This window comes from Monomorium pharaonis, chromosome 6 (assembly GCF_013373865.1).
Source record: "Monomorium pharaonis isolate MP-MQ-018 chromosome 6, ASM1337386v2, whole genome shotgun sequence".
Classification (NCBI taxonomy): Eukaryota; Metazoa; Arthropoda; class Insecta; order Hymenoptera; family Formicidae; genus Monomorium; species Monomorium pharaonis.
In genome coordinates, this window is record NC_050472.1 from 23473903 (window position 1) to 23493413 (window position 19511).

At 34.0% G+C, this 19511-nt stretch overlaps 2 protein-coding genes across 5 annotated transcripts in view; one reads left to right on the plus strand and one right to left on the minus strand.

The window, feature by feature from the left end:
• Positions 1–19511, plus strand: part of LOC105832496 (soluble guanylate cyclase 89Db) — a 169300-nt gene that overhangs the window by 136187 nt on the left and 13602 nt on the right. The gene's annotated exons all lie outside the window — the stretch shown is intronic.
• On the minus strand, positions 1349–19037 carry LOC105832498 (protein RUFY3). 3 transcript variants are annotated; one of them, XM_012673496.1, is made up of 12 exons: positions 17121–17478; positions 16459–16637; positions 16279–16388; positions 15644–15851; positions 15372–15535; positions 15123–15285; positions 14936–15052; positions 14640–14780; positions 12366–12463; positions 9275–9491; positions 8135–8404; positions 1349–2301 (listed from the first exon to the last, which is right to left on the minus strand). In XM_012673496.1, the coding sequence occupies exons 1-12, from the start codon at positions 17476–17478 to the stop codon at positions 2161–2163; spliced, it is 2166 nt and encodes a 721-aa protein (XP_012528950.1). In that variant the 3' UTR covers positions 1349–2160. The 3 variants fall into 3 exon arrangements, with proteins under 3 accessions (XP_012528950.1, XP_012528952.1, XP_012528954.1); XM_012673498.3 differs by having other exon boundaries at positions 2161–2301; positions 17241–19037; XM_012673500.3 differs by lacking the exons at positions 1349–2301; positions 8135–8404; positions 9275–9491 and having other exon boundaries at positions 10514–13932; positions 17121–19035.

Here is a 19511-nt window from a genome sequence, read left to right on the forward strand (position 1 = left end):
GCAGTATTCTATTTAATTAAAAAACCACATACACAATATGAGATAAAAGCATAATGAGATTTTTCACCGACATTCTGATAAAATAATTTCTCTCTCTTGAATGCAAGTCTCTAAATTCGGGTTCAAAGTAAATGAGTGCTGTATTTTAATACAGTATTTAGTTCTGTGCAAAAATTAATTCAAGAACTGAATAACTCCTGAAAGTTAAATATAAAATCAAAAAAATATTTTAATATAATGGCACAATGAAATAAATCAGAAATACAAAAATTTGTATCTTTCCTGATGCAATTATACGTACATTATTTACTTGTTACAACATATCTAAATAAATTTAATAATTATGAAGAAATTCTATATTTATATATATTAAAAAAAAATAATCAATTATATTATCTGATAATTCCTAGAAAAATTATAATTTGTTCGTTTTCAACAGGTATGATTGAATCTATCAAAATTCCAAATAATACAACCAGACTTGTTCAGTGTAATGAGAATTTAATAATTCAAGCAATATAAGCTTAATAGAGATACCCACATGAAGACCTGATTACTGTTTTGTCTTACATGATTCATGAGATGAACTTACTGTAAACTTAATGAAATCTGATACGGGAATAAGATCAACCTAACTAAGGAATCATTTGAAAAAAATATCTAGCCTGGAATTATAAAACTGTTAGTCTTAAGTACAATTATTTATTTATTGCGATTTTCTGGAATATTAAAGATGTTTAAGGTACTTGTACAAGACTATCAATCTTTTCAGCATAGGTTTCGTAGTACCCTTTTTAATTAATTTCTTCCAAAAAAAATTTATATATACAAGATAATTTTAAACAAGCCAGGTGTTCTTGCAAAGTTATATTCCTCAGTTAATTCTGAGATGATTTTTCCTTCACGTAAATTTTGTTTATTCACGATTACTTTCAAAGCTTAATTTTTGAATTATAAAATAATATAGTTACCAAATCACGGGAGGCATACAGAAGGTGGGCAGAGGCGACGCGACTCAACATCCAACACGGGTGATTACAAATTTGATGCCTTCATACTGCTTGACGGATGAATAATTTTACCGAGAATAAACACTTTATATGTAACAAACGATAAGTCAGAATTTTTTTCCTTTTTTGTCACACAATACGCTTTGGATAAAATTTTCGTGAAGAAAAAATCGTCTCAGATTAACTGAGAAATTCGTCTTTGCAAGAACACCTGAGTCATTCGAAATCATCCTGTATAATATAACAACGAGATATATTGATTTATCGAAAGCGCATTTTTATTTTAATTTATTTGATATTTGTATAACATGTAAGATTAGGATAAATAATAATGCAGGTTCTAGAAAACCATTTCATTTATTTACGTATAATATATCTCTTTAGACGGTATAGAATGTTTTAAAAATATCGTTGTACAGGCACGCATTTTTGGACACTGCAGCGCACGCGAGCAAGGCTGCGCAGTTTCGAGACTTTACAAATCGGATTCGAAATACAATCACATTACTATTATGATCTTACCCTACCCAACTTGAGCGTAACAAATGCAATTACAATCGCAACCGCACTACAAGCAGTGTGCAATGTTGAATTCTCGTAAACATTTATACAATCAGATCATATATTGGATTTCGTCCTTCATGACTCCGGTGAGATAATCGTAATTGTGTGCAAATGAAACAAACGTTTCTCTATGACAAAATAAAATACATTCGAGAAAATAAATTCTATCGATCATATACCATTGTCTGTTATTTATAAAATATATTAGAAACGTTACAGTATATATGTACTATAATAAAATTTGATAAATTGAGTATTTCTCTAGACTTCCGTTCCCAACTATAAACTTCAAAATATCGGGAGATTGTTTTTTTGTAAAACAATTCAACGTGAAACAAAGTATTGCTTATAGCAACCCGTCATCATATATGACCAATCTATAATGAGTGGTCACACATTATAATGCAAAGAATGAAATGTGTAGAAATTTGTGTGATTTACATTTGTGCAAATAGATTTCGTTCTTTCTTCATTCTGCCTTTTTGATTCTTTTTTTTTCTTTCTTTTTCGAAACTACGCATCGAACTGAAATCTCTGTAGAGTCTATGCAATTCGCATACGAAAAGAAACAATAGCGTGTGGAATATTAACGCACCACTGAGTAACGGCTAACCAGAAACACATAACATTCGTCACAAACGCGTACCGGTTTCGCTGAATTCGGCAAGACTGTAGTATTGTCACTGCAGGCGTTACAGAAAATGTTTCCACAATTGCGACAATGATGCTGTAACAGAAATAATATCGGCAAATATTTATTATTAATAATACTAATTGTTAAATTTACTTATTAATAAAATAAACTTATTGTGTAGTTATAACATAAAGTTCCACAAAATAGAAAATCTATTACATACTACTATTATTGCTGTAACAATAAATTCACAAGTTATTTCATAAAAATTTATATTTTAATACTATTTATTTAATAATATTTATATCGCAATGCACTTATATATAAGTATAAAATATAAACATAAAATTATTTTTTTATTTGATTTTACATTAAAATAAATATTTTCATATAAATGTGTATTATAAAAATACAAGCATTTATATCTTTTTTATACTTATTCAAGTGACAGTTATCCATTATTAAAAAAGACATTAAATCGAATCGGCGTGTTAATTCGAATATATCTTCTCGAAAGTTTTGGAGTGTATGAGCTCTTTTCCACGACGCTGATTGGTTTTTTCGCTGCGCCAACTTTATGAGCGGCTGTCATCACATATTTTTATTGTGTGTGTATATTTGTAAAGAAAGATTCTCTCCTTGTAATATAGTTTAATCATCATAATCGACGTCAACATTGGTAAATTGTTAATATTTAATATTTTTAATATTTCACATTTTCTTATTTTAAACGTCATAATTATTTTTATAGAGAAGATTATGACTTTGATAGTTTAGTATTACGATACTGATATCTTCATTATTATGTAGAAAATTCTAATACAATTAACATCAGCTGTATAATGATATGTAAGACGAAACAATTAACGTGTTCACATCAGTTTGCATTTGCTTTAAAGAACGAAAAATTGATTACTAAACTTTATATTTATTTTAGTAATAAAACTATTTTTGTAACGTAAACTTTTACATTTTAAGATCTAAAATAGCAGCATACAATTGCAGAAAAATAAATGTAAATTATTTTAAATATATTAATTTACTTAAATATAAAAATATTAAATGCAAAGCGTTTTGCAATAGGAAAGTTATAATTAAATGTTCACATATTAGTCAATATTCTAATTGTAGACATAATATATTTTATCGCTCATTAACAATTTATATTGTAAACATTCAAACATTTGCGAAGTAGTAAATTGATAATGCGGCTGGCTAGTATTTAAGTTTAACTTATTGAGTTCAACTAATTTCGCTCCGAGTGAAAATCGACACAATAATTCAAAAGATATCTCGACTGTCTCGGGGCAATGTAAATATAGTACGTTTTAAATCTCGTAGCTACAGTTTAGGATTTTAACCGAAACGTCCAAACCAATCATAACTTCGCGGCGTATAATGGCGATGAGTTTGCCCGCCTCAGGTCTACACGCTGAAAAGTAAAAAGCTCTGTAGCGTAGTTCGCAGTTACGGATTACGTGTGCTCGTTACGTTCGGGTCAAAAAAAAGTGCATGCCCGTACCTGAAGCTGGCACGCGGACAACGGGCCGGGGCTTTTTATACTCGGCACCAGGGATACTATTGTCCGCGCGTCAACTTCAGGTAAGAGAACGCTTAATACTTTTTTGTGGTGTTTCTTGCACAGGTCATTTCCATGTGAGAGTCATTAGATTGTTGAAGTATAGACAGACATAGAGCAGGACTGACTGGCACAAGATGTGAAAGGTGACAAACGAGAAATAGCAAAGATAAGAACAAATAGATGAAACGAAATCGCATTGCCTACGCAAAACACTTTAAATCTCGTATTTGTTCTCTCGTGATCACATCCTCCAAATCATACAGATGTTATAAGATAAATAAAGGAATATACTAAAAATTCTAGGTGGACGAACACATGCGGTGTTCTACATTTTGCCATGTTATTAACCATGGTAGAAATTCATACAGTTTAACTGATTACTTAATCCGTTACTATTTAGTATTAATGATTTCTTCTTATATACAAAAATACTGCCTAGAAACTGACCTGATTTTTTATTTTAATTTTTGAACAACTTTAAATCTAGTTCTGTCACAAAAATGTCAAAAGAGATTAAAAGGTTAAAAGGTTAAGAGGTACTTTTACTGTTAAGTAACTGTTAAGTAATTGAGTTCGGATATTGTACAGTTTTTCTATACAATAACTATGAGAAAAGTGTTACATCTTGATTGGTATCCTAGACAGTTTATTATTCAGTTACTAGACAAAGACCAGTAAAACTGTCCAATAACCAATCAAAAGCTAAATTTCTATCAGAGTAAATTTTCTTTTAATAGCGCGGCTCTTATCTGAAGCTAGCGTAAGAAATTTAACGTCGATTTATCACACAAGAAATCCGTACAAGTGTGCAAGTGTCGCAACGAGAAAGAACGCACCACCCGGTATCCACGCGTTTCATCTTTATGTTCATTTCGCGCCCTTACTCGCGTCCTCGTTTCCCTGTTATCCGGTAATCTTTATTCGCAAGCCATTACCGACGGTCTATTATAATAACGTGATATTCGCGTACTCCGAAAGCCAAAAGAGAAGCGTAACCGAGGCGACGATTCTAAATTTTACATCTAAATTGAATCCTCTAAGTGAGACGGTCGGATCGTCGTTTCCCTCTTAGTACGAAGTGGTAAGGGTGCGGGAGAGTGGTTGCCTGGTTATTACCGAGGAAGTAAGAGCTCGAATAATATCGTCCCGATAACCGATTTCCTCGCAAAGTTAATTATTGAACCGTCATCATGACTTACGACCGAAACGTAGTAGATTGGTGCCCGCAACTCCGTAACCGGCGTGCCTCAACCTTATCTTAACCGTGATAGATACCTACTTACAGATACTTTCCAAGACGAATAAATCAGTCTTAGATCAGATCCGAGAGATACTGTCGAGCAAATGATCGACTGTAATGATCAATAAATTCCGCGCAAGATGACTCAACTCTTGGCGCGAACGCGAAACTCTTGGTAAACCGAGGAGACCATCTCGCGGCTTACCTCGCTCGCCTTTGTAACGCGTAACATCGGGCAAACTCACTTTCATGCAATCGCATGAGCAAGGAAATGAGTTTTCGTCTCTAAAGTTAAGAGTTAAAAAGACGCAAATGCCATTGCACACTTATTTATCTTCGTGGATAAAACGAACGGCGGACGGAGAGTCTCTTCTTTTTTATAATTATAGTCGTATTCATCGACTTCATAGTTGATGTGTTCAATACGTTAATATATTCCAAACAAAATAGCCTTATAACAAGTTAGCCTTATCAAAATTAAATGCGACACATGAAGAGTTAACATGGTTACATCATAATGAAGTTTGCTTAACTTGGAATAAAGTGAATTAAGAGATTTCAGACAAATTAATTAATTATGATTTTGAAATATGCATACTCAGCGTCTGCAGGATACGCCTTTTAGCTTCGCTGCAGATTTATACAACATATGAGAAACACTCCCCGCGCATCCTTTACGGCGTTATTCTACCGGCGAATAATATTCACTTATCAGCATCTGTGCATAACTTGACTTATGATGCTTTAAATGTCTGCCTTACGCAATAACTGCGCTTGATACTTTTTGTAATAACTACTTTACGTTTTTATCGCGTATACAGTAAACGGCGGAGAAACAAAGATGATTATCTTATATATACGTATAATAATTTCTGGACAGGAATGTTAATTAGTATTGTTATGTATTTACATTTTAATTCAAATTATTGTAATATCCACATATTACGCACATTAAGCTATTGACTCTATATGTCAGAAAATATTTACATGTTACCACAAGATGCAACTTAGCTGTTGCAATTTGCTGTTGGGAGCAAATTAAAGCGTCCAGCGACGCGTAAGTTACACGGGAAAAGTTTTGCTCTCGGTCTCTCGTTAATATCTCGCCGTGGAATCAAAATTCCGCACAATCGCGGGAAATGTGTCAAATGTACGTGCAAAGCAATTGTCGATGGGATCACGCGAGACACCGCGCGCATTAAAGAGCTAGGGGTGAATTTACTTGTATGTCTCAGCGTGGTCAACCGCAGCGGTGTGTGTAATAGGAGGAGGATTATTATTATCTTGCCCGCGTAAAAGCTTGCGGCCGACCCGCATTTGTTTTTCCGCCCGCGAGCAAGCTCTTTCAAAGATCTCGCGCTTTCTCCCGCACGGCGAGCTTCTCCGTTGCTAACCTGCCAATGGAGAGCGCCCACTGGCACGAATCCCACCCACACAGCTGGTCGTGCCATGGGTGGCCTATTCTATATTAAACAGTATGGTAATACACCTACCGGGCGAAAAATGAGTAACAAGGATACCCGAGCACTGCCTTGTTATTATGCAATAACTTACCACCCTTTCCTACGCCCTCCTTTCAACCCTCTCCCCGTAACCCGTTTCTCGCACGCGGGTACAATGTATATTCCTCGAACCGCTGACGCCGGCTACGTAAAGCAAAGAAGAGAATACGGTCTAATGTATTTTATGGGGCGAGCAACGTCTCTATCACATTGTCGGCTAAATATGCATGCGGGTCATGCATGCACAACGCGTAATCATGACTGTACGTCGGATGATGGCGCAAATAATGTAATTGGACGTCCCTTGGAAAAAGCGAAACGCTGCATTCGTGAGCTTACGACCAAAGGGAAGATTCTCGAAAACACGTGCATCATGGAAACGTAATATTAATCGTTATAATAATCGACGACCAAACGAGACGTCGTCGTCGCAAAGCTACACGATTCCTTCGGAATCCCCGCGAGCTAGTTATCCCGTATAACGCCGACAGCCAACTCCGCGACTCAACTCTGTTATTTATCACTCACGTCCTCGTAATTTCGATAAACTCGCCGGCGCGTAAATCCCGCTACAGAATTTATTCCGTATGACGAATGCACGAATACACTCACCCTCCCCCCACCCCCGTTTGTTGGCGCGCCGCGCGCGCTTCCCTTATCGATGCACGCAACTGCAACGAACGGAACGATCAAGATCGCCGCGCGAATACTTTAAGCGCCCATGTCGTGCCGGCACGCGTGATTCGCGCGGCGAAAAATAAGGGCGGCGAGCAAGCGGCGCCGATCCGGGCGAATCGCCCGCTCTTACCGTGTAACGCGACACGTCTCTCTCGCTCCCTAATGAGCAAATTAAAAAGCGTTACGGAACGCGTGGCCGCGGAATTCGCGCGGCAGGTGCTTAACAACTGCCGCTCGAGAACTTGTTTAAGCCGGTAATCCTTCAGCCGGCTCTTATCTATCTGCAAATTCCGGCCCTCATTACGGCCTATCGCGATTTAATAAAGGGGGAAGTTAGGTAAACGAAAGCCTTTAAGTGTAATTGCCGGCCCGGGCAACGCGATAGCCCGCTATCTCTAATAATACGACTGTCGTGCATCAAAGTTGTTGCGCGCGAGGAGCGATTTTGATCTCGAGAAATCCTGACGACCTGACGAGCGGCCCAGCCCTGTACGCCATCAGATCTTCAGAGCCGAGGGTAAGTGTATCCCGTCGTGATGCCAAGCCTTGCTCTGCCACGACCCGAACGATCCTGGTCATTTAGCGCGCGTTTACTTCACCTTGTCTCCTCCGTCGAGTCCGACGGCTAGAATCCGCATCAGGGTAAGCAGTAATTTCCCGAACGGCGGGGATAATTGAACAATTACGTACGGTGCGCCGCGCTTTCAGCCGAGCTCTCCGCGCGCGCGAACCATCTCTGCGAATAGATCGGATAAACGAAAGAGGAAGGCAAGGAGAGAGGCAGGGGTGCTGCTTTCAACGTCTTCGAAGCCGGAGAAACCGAAAGTTAGAACAGAAAGTTAGAGAGAGAGAGAGAGAGAGAGGGGGGGGGGAGCAAGGGAAGAGAGTTACGAAAGCGTGAGAGCAATTAAAAAGTTTGATTACCTTGCGACGAGTCATGTTAAACTCACGGCTGCACCCCTTACATTGGGTGACCATCCGATCATTTGCCCAGGTTACCGAACCCTCTTGCAATGCCGACTGCTGCTGCTGCTGCTGCTGCTGCTGCTGTTGAGCGTTGTCAGCGGCCTCGCGCAGTTCGACCGCCGCTAATTTGGCTGCGCTCAATTGTCCCCCAAGTTCCTCCAGAGTTCGTTCCTGCTCGCTGCATACCTCCTTCAGGGCATAATACTCCTCCTGCAGCGTTAAGTACCTCTGGAACAGCCATAATTGTGATTATCCGGCATGTACACATTTACCCGTCCATTGTCGGGATTAAGGGCAAGTCAATTAGCTACCTGCTAAGATTAGGCTCGAGTATGATTATAACTTGAATACAAAAATATGTACTATTCGATAATGTTAATTTGATATACGAATTTCTAATATCTAAAATATGCATGCAAATATTTTTAGACAAACCAGAGGTTTTCGTTCTCTCTTCTCTCTGCTATTTTTATATTCGTTTTATAAATAATTCTTTCAAATTTTGATTCTTGTACATACATGTTAAAATCTGAATATATTTCTAATTTTCTATAGAAAATCTTATTTATTTTATTTTACAATAGTTCAGCGCATTGATCATCTGTCATCTTTCAATTGTATGTATTCCACGTTGAGAATAAAACATTTTTACGCTTTATTAACTATAATCATTATATCGAATTGTAAATAATGGATGTCAATGTCAAGATTTCAAACAGAAGAGAAAAAAGGAAAATTAACTTATTTTATTATAAAAGTACCAAATAGTACGCGATGCGCTCTAGAAGTTCGCGGAAATAAAAATTTAGTAATTCAAACAAATTTCATTAATCTATTTCAGGACGGCAGAACCATCGCACTTACTGTCAGTTCTATTATCGTAAAGCAAGTAAATCTCCGCAACGGCGTGCAAATTGAATTAGAGGCTTATAATCCGGATTTCGGAGATGGGATTTAAATAGAAAGATCGGATCGCCGCTTCTGAGGCTCACCGTTGTCTGAACTTACAAGTCGGCGTGACGATAACAGCGATAACCGTGAGATTTATTCGTCGCGGATACGCTTAAAAGGCAATACAGGTCGCACGTGAATACGTACCTCGGACACCCGTTTCAACTGATCGATCTCCTGATGTAATTGAGAGATCTTCTCCGTGTTACTGATCGATGTTTCCTGCAAGGAGGTTCTCCATTCGCGCTCAAGTCGCAATTCCCTCTCGACCCCATTCGTCCGCGCTTCCCGCTCGGCAGCCTCGGCACCCAGGACCCTCACCTTCTCCTCCGCCCCCGATCTGACACCATCCATCTCCTTGCACCTGATTAAGTCAAATCGGTGGTACTTAAACGTCGAAGATATAAAACTCGCGTCTACACCGCCCGAAGCTATTTCATTCAATTGGCTCAACGATCTTTAACTCGTACCTCGCTCCAGGATTAGTTCAGGATTTTTAAACGTGAGTGTAATGACGCGTGATGGTTATACCTAAAATGATGACCCTGTTCCCTCAATACGAAAATATCGAAAGATATAATAATAGTCAACTCGCTCATTTATAGAAAATCTCGCCAGTAATGTTTGTTAATTAATGGAGAACGTAAGATATTTTCACGTTATAAATGTCATTTGTTGAATTTAAACTTAAAGATATAAGCATTCATTATTTATGAATGTAATCAAGCTAAATACTATGTTACAAATATAAACAAATAAAAGTATATTTTCGAAAAACACATTTAAGGAACTGCTTTGTTATCGCATTATAAAAAAACGGGAATAATTAATGTTAATGTAACGGGAATAGTTAATGTATATTAAACAATAAAATCATTTATTTCATTTTAAAATATAAAAAAAACAAATTATTATCACATTATTAATAAATTTAACATTGAAAATTGTGGAATAATATTGCAAAAATTCCAATCCAGAAAATTAATGTTTAACAAATATTATATTTTATATTTTATTATATCAAATCTAATTAATAGCATGTACTTATACATATACAATCTATATTGGCAAAATATTTATCAAAGTGAAACAAAAATGCATATTACACTGTTACAGATTTTTCATATAACAAATTTTACAAATTAAACAGAACAATAAACCGTTACATTTTTATAACTTATATAATTTAATTTATAATTTAATATTAATAATGTTGATATATGTAACAGGCGCAATATATATAACTTACCTCACAAAGATTATACAAGCAGTAATTATACAAGAGTAAAATAAGGAAAGAAACTTTATTCAGCAATTATAAAATTCACAAAAAATTGTATTAGGTCGTCTTAATTTTAATCGGCGATCGGGATAAACAAACTCACACTCTCTTCTGTCATAAATTTATTTTCGTAGTGTTGGTACAAGCACACGTAGTATCTGAGTGCGTTATAACTTCCATTGCGCGAGGCTTATACAAATACGTGAGTATATCAGTAATATGGATGTGGCACGTTTAATTAATTACCATCGAACATTTTATTTCAGATAAGAAAGCTATTATCTCAGAAAAATACCTTGTATGGATAATGTATCGACAGATATTAATAATTTGGCTTAAAACAAAGCTGTTTTTTCATGTGTGAACATCAAATAAAGAAGGAATGATTCGGTGAAGAATGATTGCAAGTCCAGTTCCTTAAACGTGCTTATCATGAATGGAAGTGAGCATTTTAATTTAGATGCAAAGAAAAATTCAAAAATTTATATTAACTCTTGAAATAATATTAGACGAAAATTCGTCAATAATAAAAAATTAATTTTTATGTATCTGGATATTATAAACACGAAGAAATAATAAAAATGAGATCAAATGAGCAGATGTTCGATATTACTCTTTTTCCTATTCAATAACATTAATGAATTTTATTAGTATAATTATGATAATGTATAAATTTATCGATTATTGCAAAAGACTTTAAAATATGTCTTTTCAATATTAACAACTACATATTGATATAACTAGTCATGTAGAATAGCCATTTAGTTTGCCAATATCCCCGTAACAGACTTGATTTAATCCTAGAGCTTCGCGAGTCTTCAATCTATTCTACCTAAATCGTATTCGCGACGTCTAAGTAAAAAATAAATCATCTCTAGCTAGAGCTTGTCCATTTATTTGCATGCTTTATTTAAATGTTGGTATAGCCTTTCGCATACCAAAATATCATGTAACGACAGTTGATAGGAAAATCTTATCACAACAATTATATTTGTACGTAAATAATGCCTATTAAAATAGTTCAGTAATGGAGACATTTTCAACGCTTTTTTAAGAAATACTAACATCAGACGAGAAGTTTGATAGAAAAGAACAGTCGAGCTCTCACGCGTTTTAAATGTCACATGTTTGCTGAACAATATCGATCACAATGATTCAACCAAAATTTTGAAGCCTGTAAGATATGCGAACATTAGCCCTTTTCATATTTTTTAGGATGATAAATGTAGTCTTCTACACAATTAGAAGACACTCTTCCATGCTAAATTTTAAATCTGTATGTATAGATTGAAGATGGAATAATAAAATATCTTAAAATGGTAAAATATATAAGTGCATCAAAAAAAGTTTTGCATAGTTAGAATTTTCGATATATTACAGATACAAGATTAATTAAAATACAATTGAGTATAATAATTACGTAATGGAAATTAAATATTCTGTGAGATAAAAAAATAATTTATTTACAACAAACAGTGTACGGCCGTTTCCTGAAATGTACATCTTTACCATTTTACGAACAGAATGAAAATGAGTTTTTGCTAGATTCCTGATAACATATATATTAATTTGTATTATTCTTGCACGCTTACATTCTTGTATGAAAAATGTTGATGGCATTAATACGTCATTAGATAAAGCAATATTGATTAAACTAGTCCCATCATTACACTTATCATACAGTATATTAAAAATTCATGACATTACTAAACAGAAAGCTGGCATAACAATATACCTTTAATAATAATTAATCAGATAAGATACTTAGCGGGAAAAAGGGTGTTAACGCCTCATATATGTATATAAAACGTAAGATAGTAAAGTGCAAAACATTTTTTGATGTATATATTGTTACAATAAAGACCTACGTGAGCGCCACTTTTAATTTCGAGTATGCGCGTGATCAAATTGCACTTATAAATTAATTAACACTAATGAAAGACAAATAAAACGTACTTTTCATCCATTTTCTGGATGGTCTCGCTCATCGACAGTGTTTTAGCTTCCAGCTTTGTAATCAGTTCTGTCTTATGCTTAAGTGAGCCTTCGCATTCCTGAAATAAATATTTATTGAGTACAAACGGAAAAAAAAAAGAAACGATGCTTGCCCAAATCTAAATAAACCTGAAATAGTAATATTGTGCATATTGAGTTATTATGAAAATCATTTTCATAATAATTTTTAGGCATATGATAATATAAGTTCAATAAAATAACTACTTTCTTGAAATTTATAATTTGTAGAATGTGTGACATTTTCGCAAGTATGATGTAACGAAATGCATATTGACATTTTTTTAAACTGCTAATCCTGTAAATAAAATTTGTGTCTTGCATCTATAATATGAGATAGGCAAATAATAATAATAAATTATTTAAAAAATATTAGGTTACGAATTTTTATAATATTATAATCTGTGAAACATTTTTTATTATAACAGAAAATAAGTACTTTTTATTACATATTGTGCAATTATTATATACGATAGATATTGTCACTTCACATGTCAATGTTGTAAATAAATCGATAAATTTTTTAAAACTCAATTAATACTAACTATGACTAATATTAAAAATTTTTTAAATTAATAAATTATTAACAATCATTTTTTCAACGAAAAATATGAGTACATACATATACTTCATAACATAATATTGTACACTGAAAAAAAAGTTAACTTTTTCAACTTAATTAAATTTCTTCAATTTAACTATTTATGTATTTCAGTCAAATATATAAATATTTAAAGTTCAAGTATTTTACATACAATACTTAAAATAAAGAAATTTAATCAAATTAACAACATTTTTTTCTCAGTGTAGAAACTTTTACAAAAGTTATTGTATCTTAAAAGTAACAGTCTGTATTGGATTAAAGCGTCAGCAATTCGATCTCAAAGAGTGCTAAATCATTTCGTTACATCATAGTAATTACGTATAATTTGTTAACGTAACGTCAATTAATCTTCAAAAGTGGCACTGAATAAATGTGCACGAGAGTATGCTGTGCGCGAAACACAGACGGAAATCTGGCAAAGTAATTTTGCACGACTCTGTAGGGTGTACGTATAAAAAATGTACGCCTCGCGTGCAGCGCTGAATAGCCGCGATATCCGAAGTGTCAAGATTCGCTGTGGAATTAATCGTGTAAGGGTAGGCTGTCTCTCTATTCTTTTGCAGCTTGCTCGGTCGTTGAACTATTCATGGAAATCTCGGAGGTAGAACGACTCTGTTTCAATTTGTCATTAGAAGCTGTCGCCGGGTGTTCGTCAAGAGAGCGCTGATGATCGACCGTCGGCCGGGCATTCTCTACGGGTGGGCAACCCCTCGGGGAAGTGGGACTAGCCTTATTAAGAATAGATTTCGATACGCCACCCGGAGTGGTGGGACTTCGTATACCTTCGCCGTCCTTCATCAAATAATTATATTTCTCGAGGTTGTTAAGGATCTTGCCGATCTGATTGGTCTTCGCGTGAAGACGGCTCACCATCTCGCCCTTCTGTGTCAGCTCATGCTCACACTCCTACAAGGGAAACACGTCCAGAAACGGAGAATTTACGTGCCCACCGAAATCCTCTCCGAAAAGAAAAGATTCCGGCAAAATAAAAAAAATTTTTCCATTTTTATCATTTTCAGCACACATCCATTAAAAAAAGTACTTAAACTAGTGTAATAATAATCTATCTTGTGTAACAGATAATTTAGCTCTATTTGTGAACAGCCTAAAATGTTAATAAATAATAAAAATACCAATGAAATGCGGAAATATATAAAACAAATTATTATTTCCGTGCTAGAACTAATAGTTCTCACTTTTGTAATAAAATCTGTGATTAAAAAATTTTATAAATAGTAAAATGTAAAAAAAACACGTCTGCATGATATAATATACTTGTCTATATCAAATATCATATGTGTATAATAATAAATATAAATAATAAATGTATAGTAATAAAAAAATAAAAATTATATAAAGACAATTTTATTATAAATAAATAATTTCTAAAATAAAAAATAAAAATTTATTAAAAGAAAAATTGTTAAAAGATTATGAAATAAATATGTTTCCTCTTTCCCGTTCTTTTTCCCTCTCTCTTTCTCTCTCTCTCTTTCTCTCTTTCTCTTTTTTTCTGTTTTTAAATAAAAATTAATGAAATGATTGGTAAAATACAAGTAAGTTATATCACAGAGATTAGAAAATTATATAACAATAGTTGCAAGTAATACCACCTGCAGCTTTTTGTACATTTCCAAGTTGATTAATTTGATATCCTCCAGCTGTCGCCTTAAAGATATAATAGTATCCTGCTTCTCGTGTATATCCTTTTCTAACAACTTCATAGCTACTTCCATTTCGGATTTCATGCTAATCTGTATGGAAAAAGTAAAAAAATGCACTCATCAATCGCTATGTGCAATTTTACGCACTTAAATTTATAAATTGAAGAAAAATATCAAAAATTGCAATATTTGTGTGCAGAAATACAGAAAGGAATCACGATAAAACAATACGAGCTCATATTAACCTGCAGTTCTAGCTCTTTCTCTAAATCTTGCTTAGATTTCTTCTCAGATTCTATTCTGCATCTAAGCTCTTCGATTTCAGCAGTAGTTTCTGTTATTTTAAGAGGTACTTTTCCGTTCTGAAATTAAATTGACCTATCAGTAACGCCATTTATATGTAACACACAATTTCAACAAAATTAATTATACCTCATTTGCATCTTTAACTTCAATACCAAGTTCCTTCTTTAACTGTCTGTTTTCATCTTGAAGCGATAAAATATTATTTTTAGCAATGGCAAGATCCTCTTTCATAAGAGCGTTCGTTGTCGTCAAAGATTCTACTTTAGCTTGAAGATTCGTTACTGTTGCACTAAAATCAGTATTGAAAATGAATAATAGCGCTCGTATTAATGCGCAAGTTTTTATTCAGAATTCGCGAAATAATTAGATGTTTACTTTAAATGTCGATTAAGCTCTTCGATATAATTTTTCTGATCAAGTACTGTAGTCATGTTATCATTTTCGAGTTCGTCATCTGGCGATTCACCAGGTATATGATTACTGTTGCGTAGATATAATGAAAAGTCGATTACGCCCTGCTGACAATCGAGGTCTTCTTCCTGTCGCAAGTTACGATAGATCTTGGTTTAATATCATTATCACTTTAATTAAACGCAAACGTGCACACATTCACGTATGTGGAGAACACGAAAATAATCCAGACTGACCTTTACGCAGAAGTTGCAATCAATTACGTTTAATCCCACTAATAAACCCATGACTACAATTGCTTCTTCGCTCATCATCAGAGCATCTGGTTCGAAATATTCGGATAAAATATCATCTTTGTGATCAATTAGAACCTTGAGATAGTCTGCTAATTTCTTTTGCATCAATGCCATGCGCAACCAAGCACGCGCCCTACCCATAGCTGTTCTAAAAATGGTAGTGACTTCAAAATATTATATCTCAGAATTACGAAGAAATCGATGGAATTTTCAAATTAATTTAAATTTTATATTAATGACTAAACTTTATAATCAATTAAATGAAGAAAAATTAAATAATCAATGAAATAATGAACAAAGAGATAATAATAAGTAAATAATTAAACATATACATAATCTTAATTAAAAAATTTTAATCCCTTGAGAAAATCTAAAAGATTAATATAATTAACTTATCATTAATTAACACAAAATGTATCGTTTACTCTTAAAATAATTCCGAAAATATAAAATATTGTGTAAAACTTTTTTGCTTTATCACGAATAAAATACAAATTCTGTCAATTAATTATATCATAATATAAATTCAAGCAAATAAATATAAATCACATTTCTAAAATAGAAATTCGCAATACCTAACAGTAGGCAAATCACGAATACTGGACGTAATATCTTGTGCTTCAGGACAATATTTCTCTACGAGCTGAAGAATATCCCACAGCTCCTTTTTGGGTCCAAGAAGACCCTGAAATCGGAGACCTGTTAATATCAGGTTGAAAAAAATACTCCGCTGTCTGCATGACGGTAAGCTTTACCTTCTTCGGCCGTAAACCATGCCTAAGCACGTGTTCAAGAACGATGAAGAAATGTTGCAACGGCATATGATCGGAATCAAGCATACGACCATATTTCAAAGATGTTTCAATCAGCTCCTTCACAATTAGTTTCGAAATGTTAACAAGATTACTCCTCTCGATGATGACCGGATCTCGTGCTGCAAAAACAATACGTGTTCTGTTCTGACTTGCAGTATAATCTCAATTAATTTCCTTCTTTAATACTCAGAATAATGATTTCAAATTCAGTGGTAAATATCCAATCCTGAATATGAAAATATCCTTAAATAATATCACATTAGAACTTGAACAATGTAAAAATGATTGCGTAGCACAGTATGCGACAATTTTGTACTTTATAAAATAAATAAAAGGTAAATAAAAAATGTGCAATTGTAAGTAAAGATTTGCAACGGTTTCTATAAAAGAGATGTATTCCAACTAAAGCATTCACGGTGAAGCATAACAAAGAGAAAAAAAATTTCTTTTTCATTATAAGCAAGGAAAACTAAACTTATTTTGTAAAAACGATCATGACACAAATAAAGTTAAATTTCATTGAGCGAAAAAAAAAAGAGAAACTGTATCCTCGAATATATTTCTAATTAAAACGGGTGAGTGCAGTAACATCCAGTACAGACACAAGCTGGAGACGTGCTGCAATGGCGGTGGACTTGATGGCATAATATCGCGAAGCTCTTGCTGCTCGGGAAGCTGTTGATGATGATGATGGTGATGATGATCATGATGATGATTAATACCACTGAGAGCGAGCGGCGGTGATGGTGACCGCTGCATCGAATCTTGGAGTGAGTATTCGACATCTTGAAGCTCCTTCAAACAGAGCCACTCGCCATCTACCGACACTCGAAAATTGCACAGATATATTGTGTCCTGAGCACCAGCCATATCTTCTTCCAACATGACCCCGCCGTGATGTATACCACCGTGGTCGCCCGGTGGCCTCAATTTCAGACTAGTCAGGGATTCCTGCCGCATAGAAGACGATTCCTCTATCGTCGCTATTTCGATCGATCTTGCAGATTTATGCGATATTTTTCAGTGGTCGTTCGCTATTATGCAGAGATTCTTTGATTTGCACAGATTTTTTTCACAGCAATAATTTTACACAGATTAGAACAGCTCTCGTTTATTCAAGTCAGATCTTTCTTCCGTTATTAATATTACGATTGTAATTAATAATTTCGTTGATTTTTCGATATATATATATTTCTTTAGTTATACGTCTGTTAGTTGACAATTAATTTATTCAATACAATTAAGTATCTTCTTTTTTCTATTACGTCGATCAGCTGATATAAAAATGTGTCACAATGGATGAGTCACCAGTAAATGGCGATATATTACAATCAGTTGTTGGATTTTACGTTGTTGGTAACAACGCAAAACTCTGCGTATGCCAGTTGCGTCGCTGTTCCTTGTAATTTCTTCAGGCGTTCTTCTTTTATCACCACCAGTTGTTTTATTAATGACAAGTAGAGGCTTGCTAATAATGAATGCTCCAATTGAGCTGCAGGTACCAAAGAGATGGCACACCTCAAGCTCAAGCGAAGAAGATGTGTGAATGCGCACTAACGCGACTACATCGCAGTTTCACAACAATACGATTATTCGCCCAGCAACACGTATTTTGGAATTAGCGAACTCGTAGAAAGAACTTGGAATTCGTACAAAATGTCGAGCAAAGAGAGAATTTCACGTCGAAAATAGCGAGAGCACCGGCAAAATGAAGATATTGATTTTCCCGCCGACTATGTCTCCATCTACGATAATCAATATGGGTGGCCACTGCGCATTGCTGTGTGGTGCTGCCATCATTTCTTTATAGTGCTTTACCGGTATAACAGCACACAACACACAATAAAAAAGTTTATTTACAAAACTCTTATAGACTAAAGAGCAGAATGATAAAAAAAAGGATATAACGCATATTTTCAAATTTTAAAATTTTATTTCGATGTACCTCGAAAAAATCAATACTCCTATATACACGATTAAAAATGAATAGTATTGTAACATATTTTAATGGTAACTTTTAATGCTAAGTTATTTGAATCATAATTATCAAAATATATATTTATTATATAATGATATAGAAGATACTAAAGTAATTCATGATAAACACGGGTTTCTTATGTAGAAAATTTAACAATGTATGTAATTTCACATCACAGTCAATTAATCACAAAGAAGAAAGAACATTGAACGTATTCACTAAATGATCTCTGTTAAAAAATTCATATTCGTTAAATCATTCTTCTGTTTTTATTTCCTCACAATCACATGATAGATAATTGTACACGTGTCAAGAATTATATACTGCATACATGCAACTGATATCATTGCTCCCGGCAATGTATTATCGCTTCAAGCATAATTAAAGTCAGTAAAATAAACAGATAATTTAGCAGTTACTGCATTGAAAACAAAGTTAATAAATTTCATGACGCGTTTTCATCTCTTGATTGAGTTGTAAGCCTTAGTATTTTTTTGCATTTGTATCGGCAAGAATTAATAAAATTTATCAAATTAATTTTATAAATTTATTATATCATTAAATCTGTTTGTTTCTCATTAAAAAACAATATTAAGTCTTATAAACTAGAATAAATAAAATAGATTAATACAAATTAATAATAAATATACTATATAAACATTTGGTTAAACACGTGGTTGTTTCTAATATCGATTTTTAGATCTTCGTTAAATTAAATCGTTTTATATTAAAACGAAAAAAATAAAATTTACATTATTTTCTAATCTATTTATCAATTATCAGTTGTCTTATATTTTTTCATTCATAATCTTCAAATTTTTCAAATAACCTTTATCAACCTTTTTTTAAAACCAAAATGTAATTTAATCCGATTGATGACTCGAGTCGATCACTCTCATAATCATACACGGAGTCACGCGTTATCTCTCAATTGTAGCAATTGTAAAGACTATTCTACAAATATGATACATAATCATAGTTGTAAATCATTGTAAAGTATTGCAAGGTGCAATTA

Coding starts and splice junctions, on each gene's coding strand:
- LOC105832498 (XM_012673496.1), bottom strand. CDS start 17,478: ATGCGGCAGGAATCCCTGACTAGTCTGAAATTGAGGCCACCGGGCGAC. Junction 15,286..15,371: donor GAGCTTAATCGACATTTAAA/GTAAACATCTAA, acceptor TACTGATTTTAG/TGCAACAGTAACGAATCTTC. Junction 12,464..14,639: donor AAATGTACAAAAAGCTGCAG/GTGGTATTACTT, acceptor TATTTATTTCAG/GAATGCGAAGGCTCACTTAA.